At 40.5% G+C, this 15,698-nt stretch overlaps 1 protein-coding gene across 1 annotated transcript; it reads right to left on the bottom strand.

Annotated features, from left to right (window-relative positions):
• LOC18767607 (SKP1-interacting partner 15) lies at window positions 1–3,282 on the bottom strand. Its single transcript, XM_007201272.2, has 2 exons — window positions 1,853–3,282; window positions 1–498 (listed from the first exon to the last, which is right to left on the bottom strand). Exon 1 carries the CDS (start codon window positions 2,977–2,979, stop codon window positions 1,894–1,896), a length of 1,086 nt encoding a protein of 361 aa, XP_007201334.1. The 5' UTR covers window positions 2,980–3,282; the 3' UTR covers window positions 1–498; window positions 1,853–1,893.

Raw genomic sequence — 15,698 nt, forward strand, 5'->3', positions numbered from 1 at the left:
CACCATTTAAGCTGTGTCATGAGGTTTGGAACGCAACAGAAATGCCCTTATATAAGCTTTTAAGCAGAAGCCCCATCCCACTTTTTACGTACCATTATGTTTTACGTTTGAAATAAATTTATCCCTAAAATATATATCCCCTCTCTATAGAAAGGGTTACTATGTACGCTTTGAAAAAGTTAATAGTGTAAGAAATTAAAGTTCCTGCACTTGTGTGAACCATGAGTTGGCTTCGGTGGGTCGAGGACACCTTTACTGTGATGCTGAAGGCCGATGCGATGTGGGAATTGTTCTAACATCTGATTGCAATACGACTTGTGTGATGCGAATGACCAGAGTGATTCCGGATCTCTCCTCTTCTTTTCTCTCACAATTGTCCTACATAAACTCTTAAAATGCTAGTTTCAATTAGCATTTGGGTTCTTAGGTGTTGCTTAAATACCCAACCTCTAACACACACATAACCAATCTGACTTAAGAAAATAACCCTGCAGCTTCCTACAAAAGAATTAATGGATGATCACGACACAAGCACCAAGCCCGAAATTTCTATGATTTCATTTCCCAAAATCATAAATTTCAGCTATATATAAAAAACCAAATCATTTGAACATCATCCCTATGTATAACCTTGCTAAATACCAAGGTGGCTACATATGTAAACATTATTGCTAGAAAACTGAGCAAGCAACCTGGTCAGCTGCTCACAATAATATACTATAAAGGAACATGAATAAGAAGCACAATCATACCATATGAATCATGAATTACAAATGCCTACATGCAGCAGCACTCAATGACATGTTATTCAATGAAAACAAAGCTTCCAATTAGCTTTGAAATCTATTTAAACCAGATTTATACACTTATTTTGGAATCAGCACAAGGGCTACACTTCCTACCACACATCACCCACAAATTTCCAATTTTGACACGACCAAACAAGATTAGGTTAAGAATTCAGTTCCAAGCTTTGATTCTGATGACTAGACCTATCACACTAAAAATTCATTGGACCCATACATGGGGTGTGTAGGCAACTAAATTGAGATTCAAAGTGACTTGTCAAGCCACTAAATTGAAAGTCCAGTACAGAATTTTGATCAATTAGCAAAATTAATTAATTCAACCTTATGGATTTGAATAAAAGCTTTCGAAAAAAGAAATCAATCAAGCGACTCAAGGAGCAGATGTCGGATCAAGAAAAAAAGAGCTACAAATAGATCAGCCACAAAGCTCTTTGTAGTACAAATTGGTAAAAGCAGAGAAGCAAACTACATAGGCACATAAGTACAAGAATTTACTGCCAAACCAGCAATAAGAGATCAATAACACCAGTGCAGTATTTAAGTCATAGAAAATCATCAAATGATGTCGTAGAGATGGTATAAGAAAGGTTACCAACATGCTTTCATCTGTGTACAAATTGGTCAAAGTTTCTGATCAAAGTGTCAGTATAAACACTACCACAAGCCCAGAAACTTGTAATGTTTTTAGTTTTATACTCTCACAACATTGAGACAAACTTCACCCTTATTTATATATAATCCTTTGCCAGCTACATTGGTCTTAAACTTTCATAGACACACACAAACGCCAACAATACCAAAAAACCAAAAAAGGTATTGCAGCAACAGGGGTTTAATTCTTCTCCTTTTGGCTGTTCTGTAAATCCACCATGCAATTCAGGCTAAGCCAGTTACATACAGCAACAAAAATTCCAAGGCAACAAATGTTGAGAAATAAAAATTATATTGATTTGTTAAGAGATTCAACTAACACAACAGGTTATCAAATTCAATAGCAATACAACAACATTTGGGGTTTTTTTTTTTTTTTAATGAATACCAACCTCTAGTTGGCATCGAAGGCTTAAAACTTTGCTGAACCCGATCAAAGCAATGCAGTGAGCCTGGCCTCAAAAACAAACCCCCGGCAAAGCCCATCGCCGCTTCCAGGCACACCATCAATCCACCGCCACTCGACTTTCCCCGAACAATGGTCCCACAAAGCCAACTTCCCAATTCTCTTGGCCGAAAAACAAACCCTATCACCGCTACCAAACACCTTGAACTTGCTCGATTCTTGAAAACACCTGAACATGTCCACCGGCATTCGGCCTGCCTCGTCCCACTCCAAGCTATCCAAGTCCAGCCTCAGTATCAAAATCGTCGAGCACGAAGCATTCAGCGAGAAAGACGATTTCAACCCACCAACCATCAAAACCTTGTTCCCGTTTCCGCGAACCAAACGGGGTCGTTTCAAGATGTCAAAAACGTCCCCCCACTCGTGCTTTTCGAGCCGAGTCCACGTCTGGGAGGTCTTCAGTTTTGAAATTGTGCAATGAAAGAGCTTCCATTGACTCCTCCAAGGCGAACCCACATCGCAGAGAGCGTAAACCGAGTCAAAGACCAAAATTGGGCTTCTGGGTTTCGAAGGGAGGTTGGATGAGAACTTTAGCCACTGGTTTGAACCGGAGAAGTAGAGAGCGGCGAGCTCGGTGAGGACCATGACTCGAGTTTCGGAGTCAACGAGGACCGAGCCGTGGCGCGACCAAGCAGACCCGAGCTGGGGCAGGACTCGGAACTGGCGAGTCAGAGGGTTGCAGACGACGAGTGACTTGGTGGACTCAGGCGAGTCGGGCGATTCGCCCCAGAGGTAGACGAAGCCGAGGGAGGAGGCGACGGGGTGGGGGGAGCGGAAGGGAAGAAAATCTAGGTTGAATCTGAGCCATTGGTTGTCGTCGGGGTCGAACACGTGGAGGCAGGGAGGGGAGGATACGTGGCGGTGGTGGTGGTGGTGAGGAGGGCGGAGGGCTAAGAGGTTGAGGGGAGGCGATTGGGTGGAGATGAGGTGTATGAAGGATGGTGAGGTAAGGAGGTGGTTGAAGAACTTGGAGAGTGAGCGGCAGATCATGACCTGACGGAGGGGAAGGCTGGAGAAGATCTGGTGGAGCGTGTCTTGCGGGAGAGCGTCCATGGCTATGCGGTGGAACGGCGGAGTATTTGGATCAGGAGAAATGAGCACAGACCGGAGAGAGAGAGAGAGAGAGAGAGAGAGAGAGAGAGAGAGAGAGTTGTGGGTTATGTGGGAGAGGAGAGACGTTTTGGTCGTCTCAAGAGTCTTCTTTCTTTGAGCTAACAGGCGAGTTTCATTTCGAGTCTCCTCCACCTGTTCTTTCCATTGATTACTTTCCCTATTAAGTAAATACAAAAATTGAAATTGAAATTAGTTTTATAAAGTCCATAATGTTGTAAAAGTCTTGATATGGAGCCCACACAACTATTCATTACTGTTCATTTGGCGGCTTTGATAGAGTTTGTCTGTCACGGGTGAACAGTGATGAATAGTGATGAATAGTGATTATTTCAGCCTATAAATAAGAAGAGAAACGGAAAGAAGAAGAGGGAAAAAAAAAGAGAAAGGAAGAGAAAGAAAGAAAAGAGAGAAGAGAAAGGAAGAGAAAGAAAGAAAAGAGAGAAGAGAAAGCAGAGAGAAATTCTCCTAGAGAGAAAATTCAGTGAGCCACATATGTTGTAAACACTAAAGTTGTAGCCATATTATTTTATAGTGAAAGGTTACTGCTGCTGCTCTCCGAGGACGTAGGCATAGCCGAACCTCGTTAAAAGCTGTGTCTTATCTATTCTACGTGTAGCTCAATATCCGCATATATTCCAGGTTATTTTATAACACGTTATCAGCACGATAGTCTCTCCTTTTATTTCTGAAATTTTTTTCAACTCAATACTATATCTATCTGCTTCTCTATTACTAACCATTAACAAAAATGGACCCTTGGTAATCCTAAACATATTATCAGTGGGAGACCGTTACTAATACTAATTTTTTCTTATTTTATTCGGTGGTGGTTTTAACCCCACATTTAATTTTATTTATGGTATGGTGTAGGCTTATTACCCATACGGCAATATTTATTTAAAGGGTGGTGCGGGTTTATCGTCCACGCCTTTACTTTTATTTAAATGAATGGAGCAGAATTAGTGCCCATACAAGCACATTTACTTTACCGCACATTTACTAACCATTAACAAAAATGGACCCTTGGTAATACTAAACATATTATCAGTGGGAGACCGTTACTAATACTAACTTTTCTTATTTTATTCGGTGGTGGTTTTAACCCCACATTTACTTTTATTTAAAGTATGGTGCGGGTTTATCGTCCATACCAGCAAATTCATAACACTTTACTTTTATCTTCAATTAATATACCTGAATAATGAGGACCTGAAATTCCTATTAATAAGTGGCTTAATATTCAATTAATATACCTGAATAATGAGGACCTGAAATTCCTATTAATAAGTGGCTTAATATTCCAGATCTCGAGCCTAAAGTTTTGGATGACAAATTTGGCAAAACTAGAGTTTGCTGCCTTGGACCTTTCCGGGGACAACTATTTATCATGGGTCCTGGATGCCAAAATTCATCTACGAGCCAATGGCCTCGGACAAACAATTGTAGATGAGAATGATGCTTCGCCTGAAGAGAATGCGAAGGCCATGATTTTTCTTCGCCGCCACATCCATGAAGCGCTGAAGAGCGAATATGTGGTGGTTGATGAACCGTTGGTTCTGTGGAAAGCTATAGGTGAAAGATACGATCACCAGAAAACGATGACTCTCCCAAGAGCTAGATACGAATGGACCCACTTGAGATTTCAAGATTTCAAGTCAGTGTCCGAGTATAACTCTGCTATGCACAGAATTACCTCATTAATGAGGCTATGTGGGGAAAATATATCTGAGGAGGATATGCTCGAAAAAACTCTGAGCACTTTTCATGCTTCAAATGTCCTCCTTCAACAGCAATACAGACATAGCAGTTTCAAGAAGTACTCGGAACTTGTATCTTGCCTCTTGTTAGCTGAGCAGAATAATGAGCTCTTATTAAAGAATCACCAATCTCGCCCATCGGGCTCAGCACCACTTCCTGAAATAAATGCTGCATCTCAGGAAGTGAATGCCACTTCATCTCGTGGCAGTATCCACAGACGTGGGCGAGGGGGCAAGCGTGGCCACTGGCAAGGAAGTAGAAAAAATCGTGGTGCTTGTTCAGAGGATTTAGGTCCAAGGAGCGGTCCATCCATGAATGGCAAAAATGCATCCCGTAATAAGGGAAAGGCACAGATGAGCCATGTGCCTAGAAATGTTGAAAGCCCTTGTCACAGATGTGGTGCAAGGAGACATTGGATGCGCGCATGTCGTACGCCCAGGCATTTGGCGGATCTCTATCAAGCTTCACTTAAGAACAGGAAAGTGGAGATAAATTACATTGATCATGCTCCGCCAGCCACAGATGGCTCATCAGAAATATCACCTCATTTTACTTATTTGGTGGCATGGATGTAAATTATGGATGCCCTCAAAACAAAGGCTATGGCAGAGATATTTGTCTCGCAGACAGCGCAACTACTCATACGATTTTTCAAGATCGGAAGTATTTCTCAAAATTAATGCTTACAAAAGCAAAGGTAACAACCATATCAGGTCCTGCAGATCTGATCGAAGGTTCAGGAATAGCCCAAATTATGTTACCGAATGGAACAATATTGTCCATTCCAGATGCTTTGTATTCATCTAACTCCAGAAGGAATCTGTTGAGTTTCAAAGATATACGTTTGAATGGCTACCATGTTGAAACAAAGAAAGAGGAAAACATGGAATATCTTTGTATTACCTCCAGTGATACCCAAAAGCGTATACTGGAAAAGCTTTGTGAGCTCTCATCAGGGTTGTATTACACAACCATACGGACAATTGAGGCACATAGTGTCATGGACCAAGAGTCTACTGACTCAAATGCTTTTAAGCTTTGGCATGACAGATTGGGTCATCTTGGATCCACCATGATGCGCAGGATCATCACCAACTCTAAAGGACATCCCTTGTTGACTAAACACATTATGTTATCAAGCGACATCTTTTGCCAAGCTTGTTCACAAGGGAAGTTGGTGATCAGACCATCACAACCAAAGGTTGATGTTGAGTCTCCATCATTTTTGCAGAGAATTCAAGGGGACATTTGTGGACCCATTCATCCCCCATGTGGACCATTTCGGTACTTTATGGTCTTGGTGGACGCATCTACCCGATGGTCACATGTTTGTCTTTTATCCACTCGGAATATGGCATTTGATAGGCTTTTGGCTCAGATAATTAAATTACGAGCCCAATTCCCAGATTATCCCATTAAGTCAATCAGACTCGATAATGCTGGTGAATTTACATCTCAGACTTTTGATGACTACTGCATGTCATTAGGCATTGATATTGAACATCCTGTTCTCCATGTGCATACTCAAAATGGCTTGGCAGAAGCTTTAATTAAACGCCTTCAATTGATAGCACGCACTTTGCTAATGAAAACAAAGTTGCCAGTTTCTGCTTGGGGATATGCCATTTTACATGCAGCATCGCTTGTGCGATTGAGGCCAGTCGCCAATAATCAAGGTTCTCCAATACAACTCGTATTGGGAAATCAACCAAACATTTCACATTTAAGAATTTTTGGGTATGCGGTATATGTGCCTATTGCACCATCGCAACGTACTAAGATGGGCCCTCAACGCAGATTGGGAATTTATGTTGGTGTTGATTCACCATCTATCATCAGATACTTGGAACCCCTAACGGGTGATATTTTTACCGCACGATTTGCGGATTGTGATTTTAATGAGACAATCTTCCCACCTTTAGGTGGAGAAAAATCTGTGTCTAAAGAACAAGGCAAACTCATTCTTGAAAAACGACATGAATTATCCTGGAATGTATCCACATTGTCTCATCTCGATCCTCATACTGCTCAACGCGAAAACGAAGTGAGAAGGATCGTTCACCTCCAAAGTATTGCAAATCAGATGCCAGATGCATTTAATGATGCAGCAAAGGTGACGAAATCTCATATCCCAGCTGCAAATGCACCCGCACGGATTGATGTCCATAATGGACAAAGCAATGTGCCAGCAAATGGTTCATCTGCTGCACGCCTAAAACGTGGCAGACCACTAGGCTCAAAGGATTCAGTTCCTCGAAAGAGGAAGTTGATGGACAAAATGAATCTAAATGAAATAAATAGAGAGCCCACAATTCATAATTCAAATGCCCCCAAAGAGGGACATGTACTTCTTGACAAGGAAAACGTCATTGGTGAAACAAGTGCCCCTGGAGTGGCAACCGTACCTGAAAGTCAAGAAATCTCCATAAATTATATGTCCACTAATGAATTGTGGAGTAGAAATGAGATGATCATCGATGATATATTTGCATTCTCAGTGGCTGCTGAAATCATAAAAGATGATGATATTGAACCACGCTCTATTAATGAATGTACACAGAGGCAAGATTGGCCCAAGTGGAAGGATGCAATCCAGGCAGAATTAAATTCTTTGGAAAAGAGGAGTGTTTTTGGACATATTAGTCCAACTCCACCCAATGTGAACCCTGTAGGTTACAAGTGGGTATTTACAAGAAAGCGCAATGAGAAAAATGAGATCTCAAGGTATAAAGCGCGACTCGTTGCGCAAAGTTTTTCACAAAGGCCTGGAATTGATTATGTGGAAACGTACTCTCCAGTAATGGACACAATTACATTCCGTTACCTAATAAGTTTGGCGGTTTCAGAAAAACTTGAAATGAGACTCATGGATGTCATTACCGCATATTTGTATGGAGAATTGGATACAGATATATACATGAAAGTTCCAGAAGGATTCAGGTTGCCTGAAGCAGCCAGAAACAAACCACGGGGCATGTTCTCAGTTAAATTGAGAAGATCATTATATGGGCTAAAACAATCTGGACGAATGTGGTACAATCGTCTCAGTAAGTATTTACTGAAGGAAGGATACACAAATGATCCTGTTTGCCCATGTGTGTTTATTAAGAAATCAAAGTCTGGATTTGCGATAGTGGCAGTATATGTCGACGACATGAATCTAATTGGAACTTCTGCAGAGCTTCAAAAGACTGTTGATTATCTCAAACGTGAGTTTGAGATGAAGGATCTTGGAAAGACAAAATATTGTCTTGGCTTGCAGATTGAGCATAGTGCTAATGGAATTTTGGTGCATCAATCAACTTATACTGAGAAAGTATTGAAACGGTTTGGCATGGATAAAGCCCATCCACTTAGCACTCCAATGGTCGTTCGATCGCTTGACACTAAGAAAGACCCATATCGTCCAAAAGGGAATGATGAAATGGTCCTTGATCCAGAAGTACCATATCTTAGTGCAATAGGTGCTTTATTGTACCTAGCACAATGTACCAGACCAGACATATCATTCTCAGTAAATCTGTTAGCAAGGTACAGTTCTGCTCCAACAAGGCGACATTGGACCGGCATCAAACATGTTCTACGATACCTTCGTGGGACAACAGACATGGGGTTATTCTATTCCAGTGAATCGACCAACGCCCAAAGTATTATTGGTTATGCTGATGCAGGATACCTCTCTGATCCACATCAAGGACGATCACAGACTGGGTATGTATTTACATGTGGAGGAACTGCGATCTCATGGCGCTCAACAAAACAAACATTAGTGGCCACATCTTCCAATCACTCAGAAATACTTGCCCTCCATGAAGCCAGTCGTGAATGCGTTTGGTTAAGATCGGTAATCCATCACATCCGAAGCACATGTGCCCTACCCTCAACAACAGACACTCCAACAATTCTGAATGAGGACAATGCAGCTTGTATTGCTCAGATCACAGGAGGATATATCAAGGGTGACAGGACCAAACACATATCACCAAAGTTTTTCTATACACATGAGCTCCAGAAGAGTCAAGAAATCAAAGTCAGACAAATCAGCTCAAGTGATAACCTGGCAGATCTCTTCACTAAATCATTGCCGAAATATACATTCCAAAAGTTAGTACATGGCATCGGATTACGACAACTCTGCAAGCAATCAAGTTGGAGCATGCAAAATCAGGGGGAGCATTCAAGAGTCCTCTAACATAGGACATATGCACGTTGTACTCTTTTTCCTTCGCTTAGATTTTCCCACTGGGTTTTTCCAAGCAAGGTTTTAATGAGGCAACCAATCTAGGGACATGTGGTCTCCAAGGGGGAGTGTTGTAAAAGTCTTGATATGGAGCCCACACAACTATTCATTACTGTTCATTACTGTTCATTTGGCGGCTTTGATAGAGTTTGTCTGTCACGGGTGAACAGTGATGAATAGTGATGAATAGTGATTATTTCAGCCTATAAATAAGAAGAGAAACGGAAAGAAGAAGAGGGAAAAAAAAAGAGAAAGGAAGAGAAAGAAAGAAAAGAGAGAAGAGAAAGCAGAGAGAAATTCTCCTAGAGAGAAAATTCAGTGAGCCACATATGTTGTAAACACTAAAGTTGTAGCCATATTATTTTATAGTGAAAGGTTACTGCTGCTGCTCTCCGAGGACGTAGGCATAGCCGAACCTCGTTAAAAGCTGTGTCATATCTATTCTACGTGTAGCTCAATATCCGCATATATTCCAGGTTATTTTATAACACATAAGGCAATATTTTGCATACCAATAATGCAAGAAATGACCAATAGTGAAATCAAAACCAATTTATGTTTTTTTTAAGAGAGCTTTGGGTTCATAGGAAAAAAAAAACCTCACATAAGGGATAGTTAGTTCATTGCCAATCAATCTTGGCATGGAATGAAACCACACCACTACAACTTCTATATTTTATGGCATTAATTAATACCAATTTTTTCTTCCTAAATGCCATTGAAAGGATCTTTAATAACATTTTTACTAATTTTGATGAAAGAGTTTGATCTAAAATTTGGCATTGTGTATGAATTAAGAGTAATGCTCTCTATTTTTTAGTTAAAATTTATCTAAAAACATATAAAAACTATTTTAGAAGCTCTTTATAAAATTTTAACTCCAATCAAACTCTCTAGTTTATGGAGTAATAAATGCTATAACTCTTTTTTAATTGGTTCATCGTTTAAAAAAATATATATAATAGTTAGCATTAATTAAAGGTTTAAAATACTCATAAAATAAAGCAGCATTAAATTATAAGGAGCAACTAAGAGTCATTTCTCTCTCTTAAGTTTTTTATTTTATTTTTATTTTTAGAATTAGTGATAGATACATTGCATTGGAAAGGGGGACACTTATCCTGGGATTCGAACGGGTAACCAAGGGGGGGAAGGGGGAGGGACCTCACCACTAAGGTAAACCACTAGGTCCAAGAAGTCTCCCTATTTTAGGAAGTAGATAGAGAGTATGATTGGAGTTGTATTTTTTCAATTCCTCCCTAAATTTTTTTTTTTTTGGGTCGAAACATAGTTTCATTAAGCGAAAAGGAAGAGAGCCAAATACACAGCCCAACTAGCAGCAACACACCCAAATATACAGGAGCCAGACAAACATCTATACACAAACCCCAGGCAACACTACAAAGGGCGAAGCAGACCAGCTACACTAGACAAACCCAAAGATAAACACAAAAAACCAGCTAGGACAATAACAAAGTAGGATGCCACCCCAGTAGTTGAGTGTCAGATCCTAACTGGACAAAAACCTTACACTTGTGGAGGACAGGGAAATCCATCGCTTTGAACAAACACCAGGGAGGATGGGGGTTTGCTGATCCAGACCTCATCGCACATCTTCCTCTTTGCTTATAAAGCTGTAGCATCCACTGCTTTGTTTGCTTGCCTTGGGATCCACTTCTAGAAGCAAGAGTCGAAAAGACTGCACTTTTCCTTTAATGCAGCAAGAATTGTGTAGATTGTCCATCTACCTTTTTGAATATTCCCCTTAACGCATTGAATCAACTCCTTTGAATCAGACTCACACCCAAGATGAATGCTACCCAATTCCGAGGTGAGCACCAAACCATTAAAGCTGCATGGGCTTCAGTTTCAATAGGAGAAGAGGCCAATCTAACCATTCCAGCTCCCTTTATGTATCTACCATGCTCATCACGAATGACAGCCCTTAAGCCAGCAATTAAACTATTCTTGTCCCAGGTTGCATCCACATTTAGCTTTAGAGTAGCTTGGAGGGGAGGGAGCCATCTCAGGATTGTATCAACCACCTGAGGATTAGGCTCCTTCGCGCCAAACATTTTTTCCTTAAAAAACACAGGCATATATGCTCATCCATGAACTCTAACAAATAAAACTGATATGAAACAAACCCAATTAAGATTAGTCTTAACCAACTTACTAGTCACACAGAGAAGCCACTCGTCAATGTTGTTATACTCTGTATATCAACTCGGTAACTGAGCGAACTCCCAAACCAAACACTTGAAGTCCAACTATAGTGCAGCAATAAGTGCTCGACAGTTTCCGAAGTATTTTCACAAACCAGGCACAAGGGGGAGGATCCCAAATGCCTACGGAAAAAGAGAACATTTGTGGGAAGGCAACCTTTTATTGCACGCCACATAAGTTTTTAATTTTTGGAATCAAAGGGAAACACCAAATTAACTTCCACACCTTCTTAGAAACAAAGTGAGATCCTGAAGCACACATATTTCTTTGAGTGGGATGGTGGCAATGGTGAATCAAGTAATACCCAGTTTTAACAGAGTAGCAACCAGACACATTGAAAGGCCAAACCAACCGATCAGATTCGCAACCCCCTCCAATAGGCATGGCTTTTATCCTTCGAGCATCCTGATCTGAGATACTACCATTGAGATTCGATAAGTCCCAACTTTTTGTGATGGGGTTTATAATTTCAGACACAAAGGCATTTTCATCCACAAGCTTGTCATTTATATGGTGAAGCAGATCGTCTGGCGACACAGGACCATTTATCAGTCCATAGCCTAACTCTGGTGCCATTTAAAATTTGTCATTGTGAACCCCTCAACGATCACCTCCCTACCCTCTAACATGCTTGCTCACGCTTAAGAAGCACGAGCTCCTTTACTAGCTTGAAGAAAGTTGTAAGAAGGGAAATTTCTGCTCTTTATAATCAAAGCCCAAAAAGAATCTTGATCAGTAAGCAATCTCCAACTTTGTTTAGCAAGTAAGGCCAAGTTGAAATCATGAATATTACGGAAACCTATTCCACCCTCCATTTTGGGCATTCCCAACTCTGCCCAACTAATCCAGTGGATTTTATCTTTTTCTTCATTCCCCCACCCCCACCCCCACACTAGAATTTAGCAAGAATCCCATCCAACTCTTTGCAAAGAACTCATGGGAATAAGAACACAGACATAGGATAAGTGGGAATTGCTTGGGCCACAGCTTTAATAAGGATTTCACAACTAGCCTGAGTGAGAAGTTTCTGCTTCTAACCCTCATCATTCTTTCTTTTACGCTCATCATTCTTTCTTTTACAAAATTTAGTGCCTCATTCTTTGATTTGCCCCACATTGTTGGTAATCCCAAATACTTCCATGGGTTATCAGTAATGTTAACAAATAATATGTGCCCTAAATTCTCCTTGAGCTGCTGAGGAGTATTAGGACTAAAATAAATACTTGATTTTTTAAAATTCACTATTTGCCTGAGGAATGGCAATAAGAAGTCAAAATACTTTCAACAGCAGAGCAATTTTGTCAGTAGCCTTTAGGAACATAATAGAATCATTTGCAAAGAATAAATGGGATAATGTAGGACCGTCCCAACTGAATTTGATCCCTTGCACAATACCCCTCTCCATTGCTTTGTTTAGCATAGATAATAGAACATCACTGACCAGAATGAAGATATACGGGGAAATAGGGTCTTCCTATCTAAGGCTCATGGACAACTTGAAAGGATTCCCGAATTTATCTTTTAACTGCACTGTGAAATGGACCGAGGTTATACACCCCATAACTAGGCACACCCATGTTCGTTCAAACCCCAATTTTAGCAACATTTCTTTAGCAAAATCCCATTCAATTTTGTCATAGACCTTATTCATATCCAGCTTGAGCCTCATCTCATAAACTTTGGTCTTTTTCTAGAGTTTCAAAGCATGAAAAGCCTCATGAGCTAACATAATATTGTCTTGTATTTGTCTTTCTGGGATGAAAGCACTTTATTGAGCGGATATGATCTCTGCTAGAATTGGCTTCAATCGATTAGTAAGAATCTTTGAGATGATCTTATATGTGAAGTTACATAAGGCCATAGGCCGAAACTGAGTGATAATTTCTAGGTTTGGGACCTTAGGAATTAAGGCAATCTCTGTCACGTTTAAGCAATGAACAGAAGACTCTCCTTGGAAAAAATCTTTAACCATCTTGCATAAATCCTCTTTGATTGTTTCCCAATAATTATGGTAGAATATTCTGGAAAATTCGTCTGGACTTGGAGCTTTGTTTGCTCCCAACTGGAAAGCAGCCTCCTTTATCTCCTCGTTTGACACTAGATTGCACAGGCTATCATTCATCTGTTTAGTATTAACAGGTGATATAAAAGCAAGAACATCCCTCCAATTTCTTCTTCCCCCAGCAGAGAAGAGGTCTTTGAAAGCCTTTCGAACTTGACTATCATTTTCCCGCCAAACCCCATTCACACCTTTAGTCGTACTAACTCTGTTTCTCCTCCTTCATTGGAGAGTACTATGGTGGAAGAACGCAGTATTGGAATCTCCCATTTTCAACCATTGGATCCTCAATCTTTGTTTCCAAAAACTTTCCTCTTGCCTTCATGTCTCATTTAGCTCAATTTTTATTTGCTCCATTCTTTTTTCATTTTCTTCCCAGTCATGTTGTAACAACTCGAGCTCAACTGTTAACTTTTCAACTTTTATCCTGGCATTTGGATATTTTCCTCTGCTCTATTTTCTTAAATCATATCTGCATCTCCTTTGTTTTTTATTCTAGCATGTCACTATACCCCTCCAATTATTCATGTTCCAACTCCTATAAATCACTTATCCACATTCTGGGTCAGCAACCTAGTAAGCTTCAAATTTGAAAGGGCGAGACACCTTTTCCTGTCTTCCTTCAATTAGAATTAGAATACGACAATGATTAGAGCCCACATCTGGGAGATGAATAGCAGCAAAGCATGGCCAAGCCTCTTGCCAGCTAGAATTTATTAGCCCTTTATCAAGACGCTCTTGTATCAATACTTCTTCTGCCTTGCGCCATCTCCAAGCATACGCCTGCCCTTGGAACCCTATGTCCATTAGCTGCATCTGATTCATAAAATCCTGGAGATATCTTCTATCTTTGTGATTAAAAGCCCTTCCCCCTTTTTTCTCAAATTCCCAAATAATTTCTTTAAAATCCCCAGTGAACATCAACAGGATCACTCTCAGATGAAGACAATTACCAATCCATCTCTAGAAATCAATCTTCTATTCTTTATTGGCAGTGCCATAGATCCAGGAAATGCGCCAACTTATTTCCCCACCTTTCTCCTTTACCTTATTGTCAATTAAATGTTTTGAGAATTCCAAAATCTGAACCTCCACGTTGTTGTCCCACCTCTAAACCTCCAGCCTGTCCGTGCAGTTCCACGCAAAAGCTTTCGGGAAAACCCATGTTGCAAAAACCTTCCCTATCCAATTTCATCAGCCACACCAACATGGATATCAGTTAAACCCTCCTCAGAGAAATCCTCATGAGAGAGCCTCTGTGGTTCCACCGCACACTTTGGCTTTCTTGGACTTGAAAGGTTCCTACGCAGTTTGTGTTTTCCTTATTGTATTTTTTTGTCTCTTGCCTCACGCTTTGAGGCTTTGCTATTTTAATATCATTTTTATTCTTCTACCACCCTGGATTAGCATCTCTTTTAAGATCCATCCTTACAAAAGTCTCATCAACATCTCTATAGTAGGTCTGATACTTAGAGGTAGGAATAGTGTCAAACGGGCTATTAAAATTTGGCTCAATGGATATCTCATTTGTGAGGCCTATATTCTCCTCATTTTGCCTATCCTCTTAAGGTCCAATTACAACCCAATCAGTGACATAATGCTTTCCAAAGGCAATATGAGTCTTTGCCTATTTTAGACGCTCCTAAAAAGGAATGGGTCCCACCCTCCCTGTAGGCCATTGCCAATAACTTGGACAGTTCTCTTCCACTAAAATAACATGATCATGTCCCGCAATAACTTCTGATTTGACAGCCTCAGAGTTCCAGTTGCAAATTTGTAATTCAGTATTTAAGTTTGAGGGATAAGCAACTTCTTTACTTTTTGTTTCTAACACACATCTTTGGTGACTTGATCTGGCTAAGGAAGTATCCGTTGTGTCAGCAGTATGACAAGGATAAGGCTCCTCTTGTTGTGTCAGCACATTTTCCAATACTTCTTGATTTGTGAGAGCTGGTGGTTGTGTGATACAGGACATACCACTACTTTCTTCTCTGGATTAGGCTACACGTGCCACTAGAACACTTGGGCTAACCACCCCTATTTAACCCGCTCTCCTTCGAACTCCTCTTGGAGCATGTAGGTTGATTGGAGCCCAACTATCACGAATTGCTCTGGTTTTCATCTAATCACCATAGGCTGTAGGTTCGGAGTTCCCTGGTTGGCTTATACTGGAACTGCAATTCCTTTGGCGTATCCAAGCTTACCACAGTTGAAACAGAAATCCAACAGCTGCTCGAATTTGATTTCCACCCATGTATCCTGTCCTTCAGCTCGAGGCAACCAGAATCCTTGAGGTACAGGATTGTTGGAATCAATCATAACTCTCATGCCCAAAAAGCCTCTTGAACCTTTTTCCCAAGGGTCTTCAACTTCTTT

Source organism: Prunus persica, chromosome G8 (genome assembly GCF_000346465.2).
Source record: "Prunus persica cultivar Lovell chromosome G8, Prunus_persica_NCBIv2, whole genome shotgun sequence".
Classification (NCBI taxonomy): domain Eukaryota; kingdom Viridiplantae; phylum Streptophyta; class Magnoliopsida; order Rosales; family Rosaceae; genus Prunus; species Prunus persica.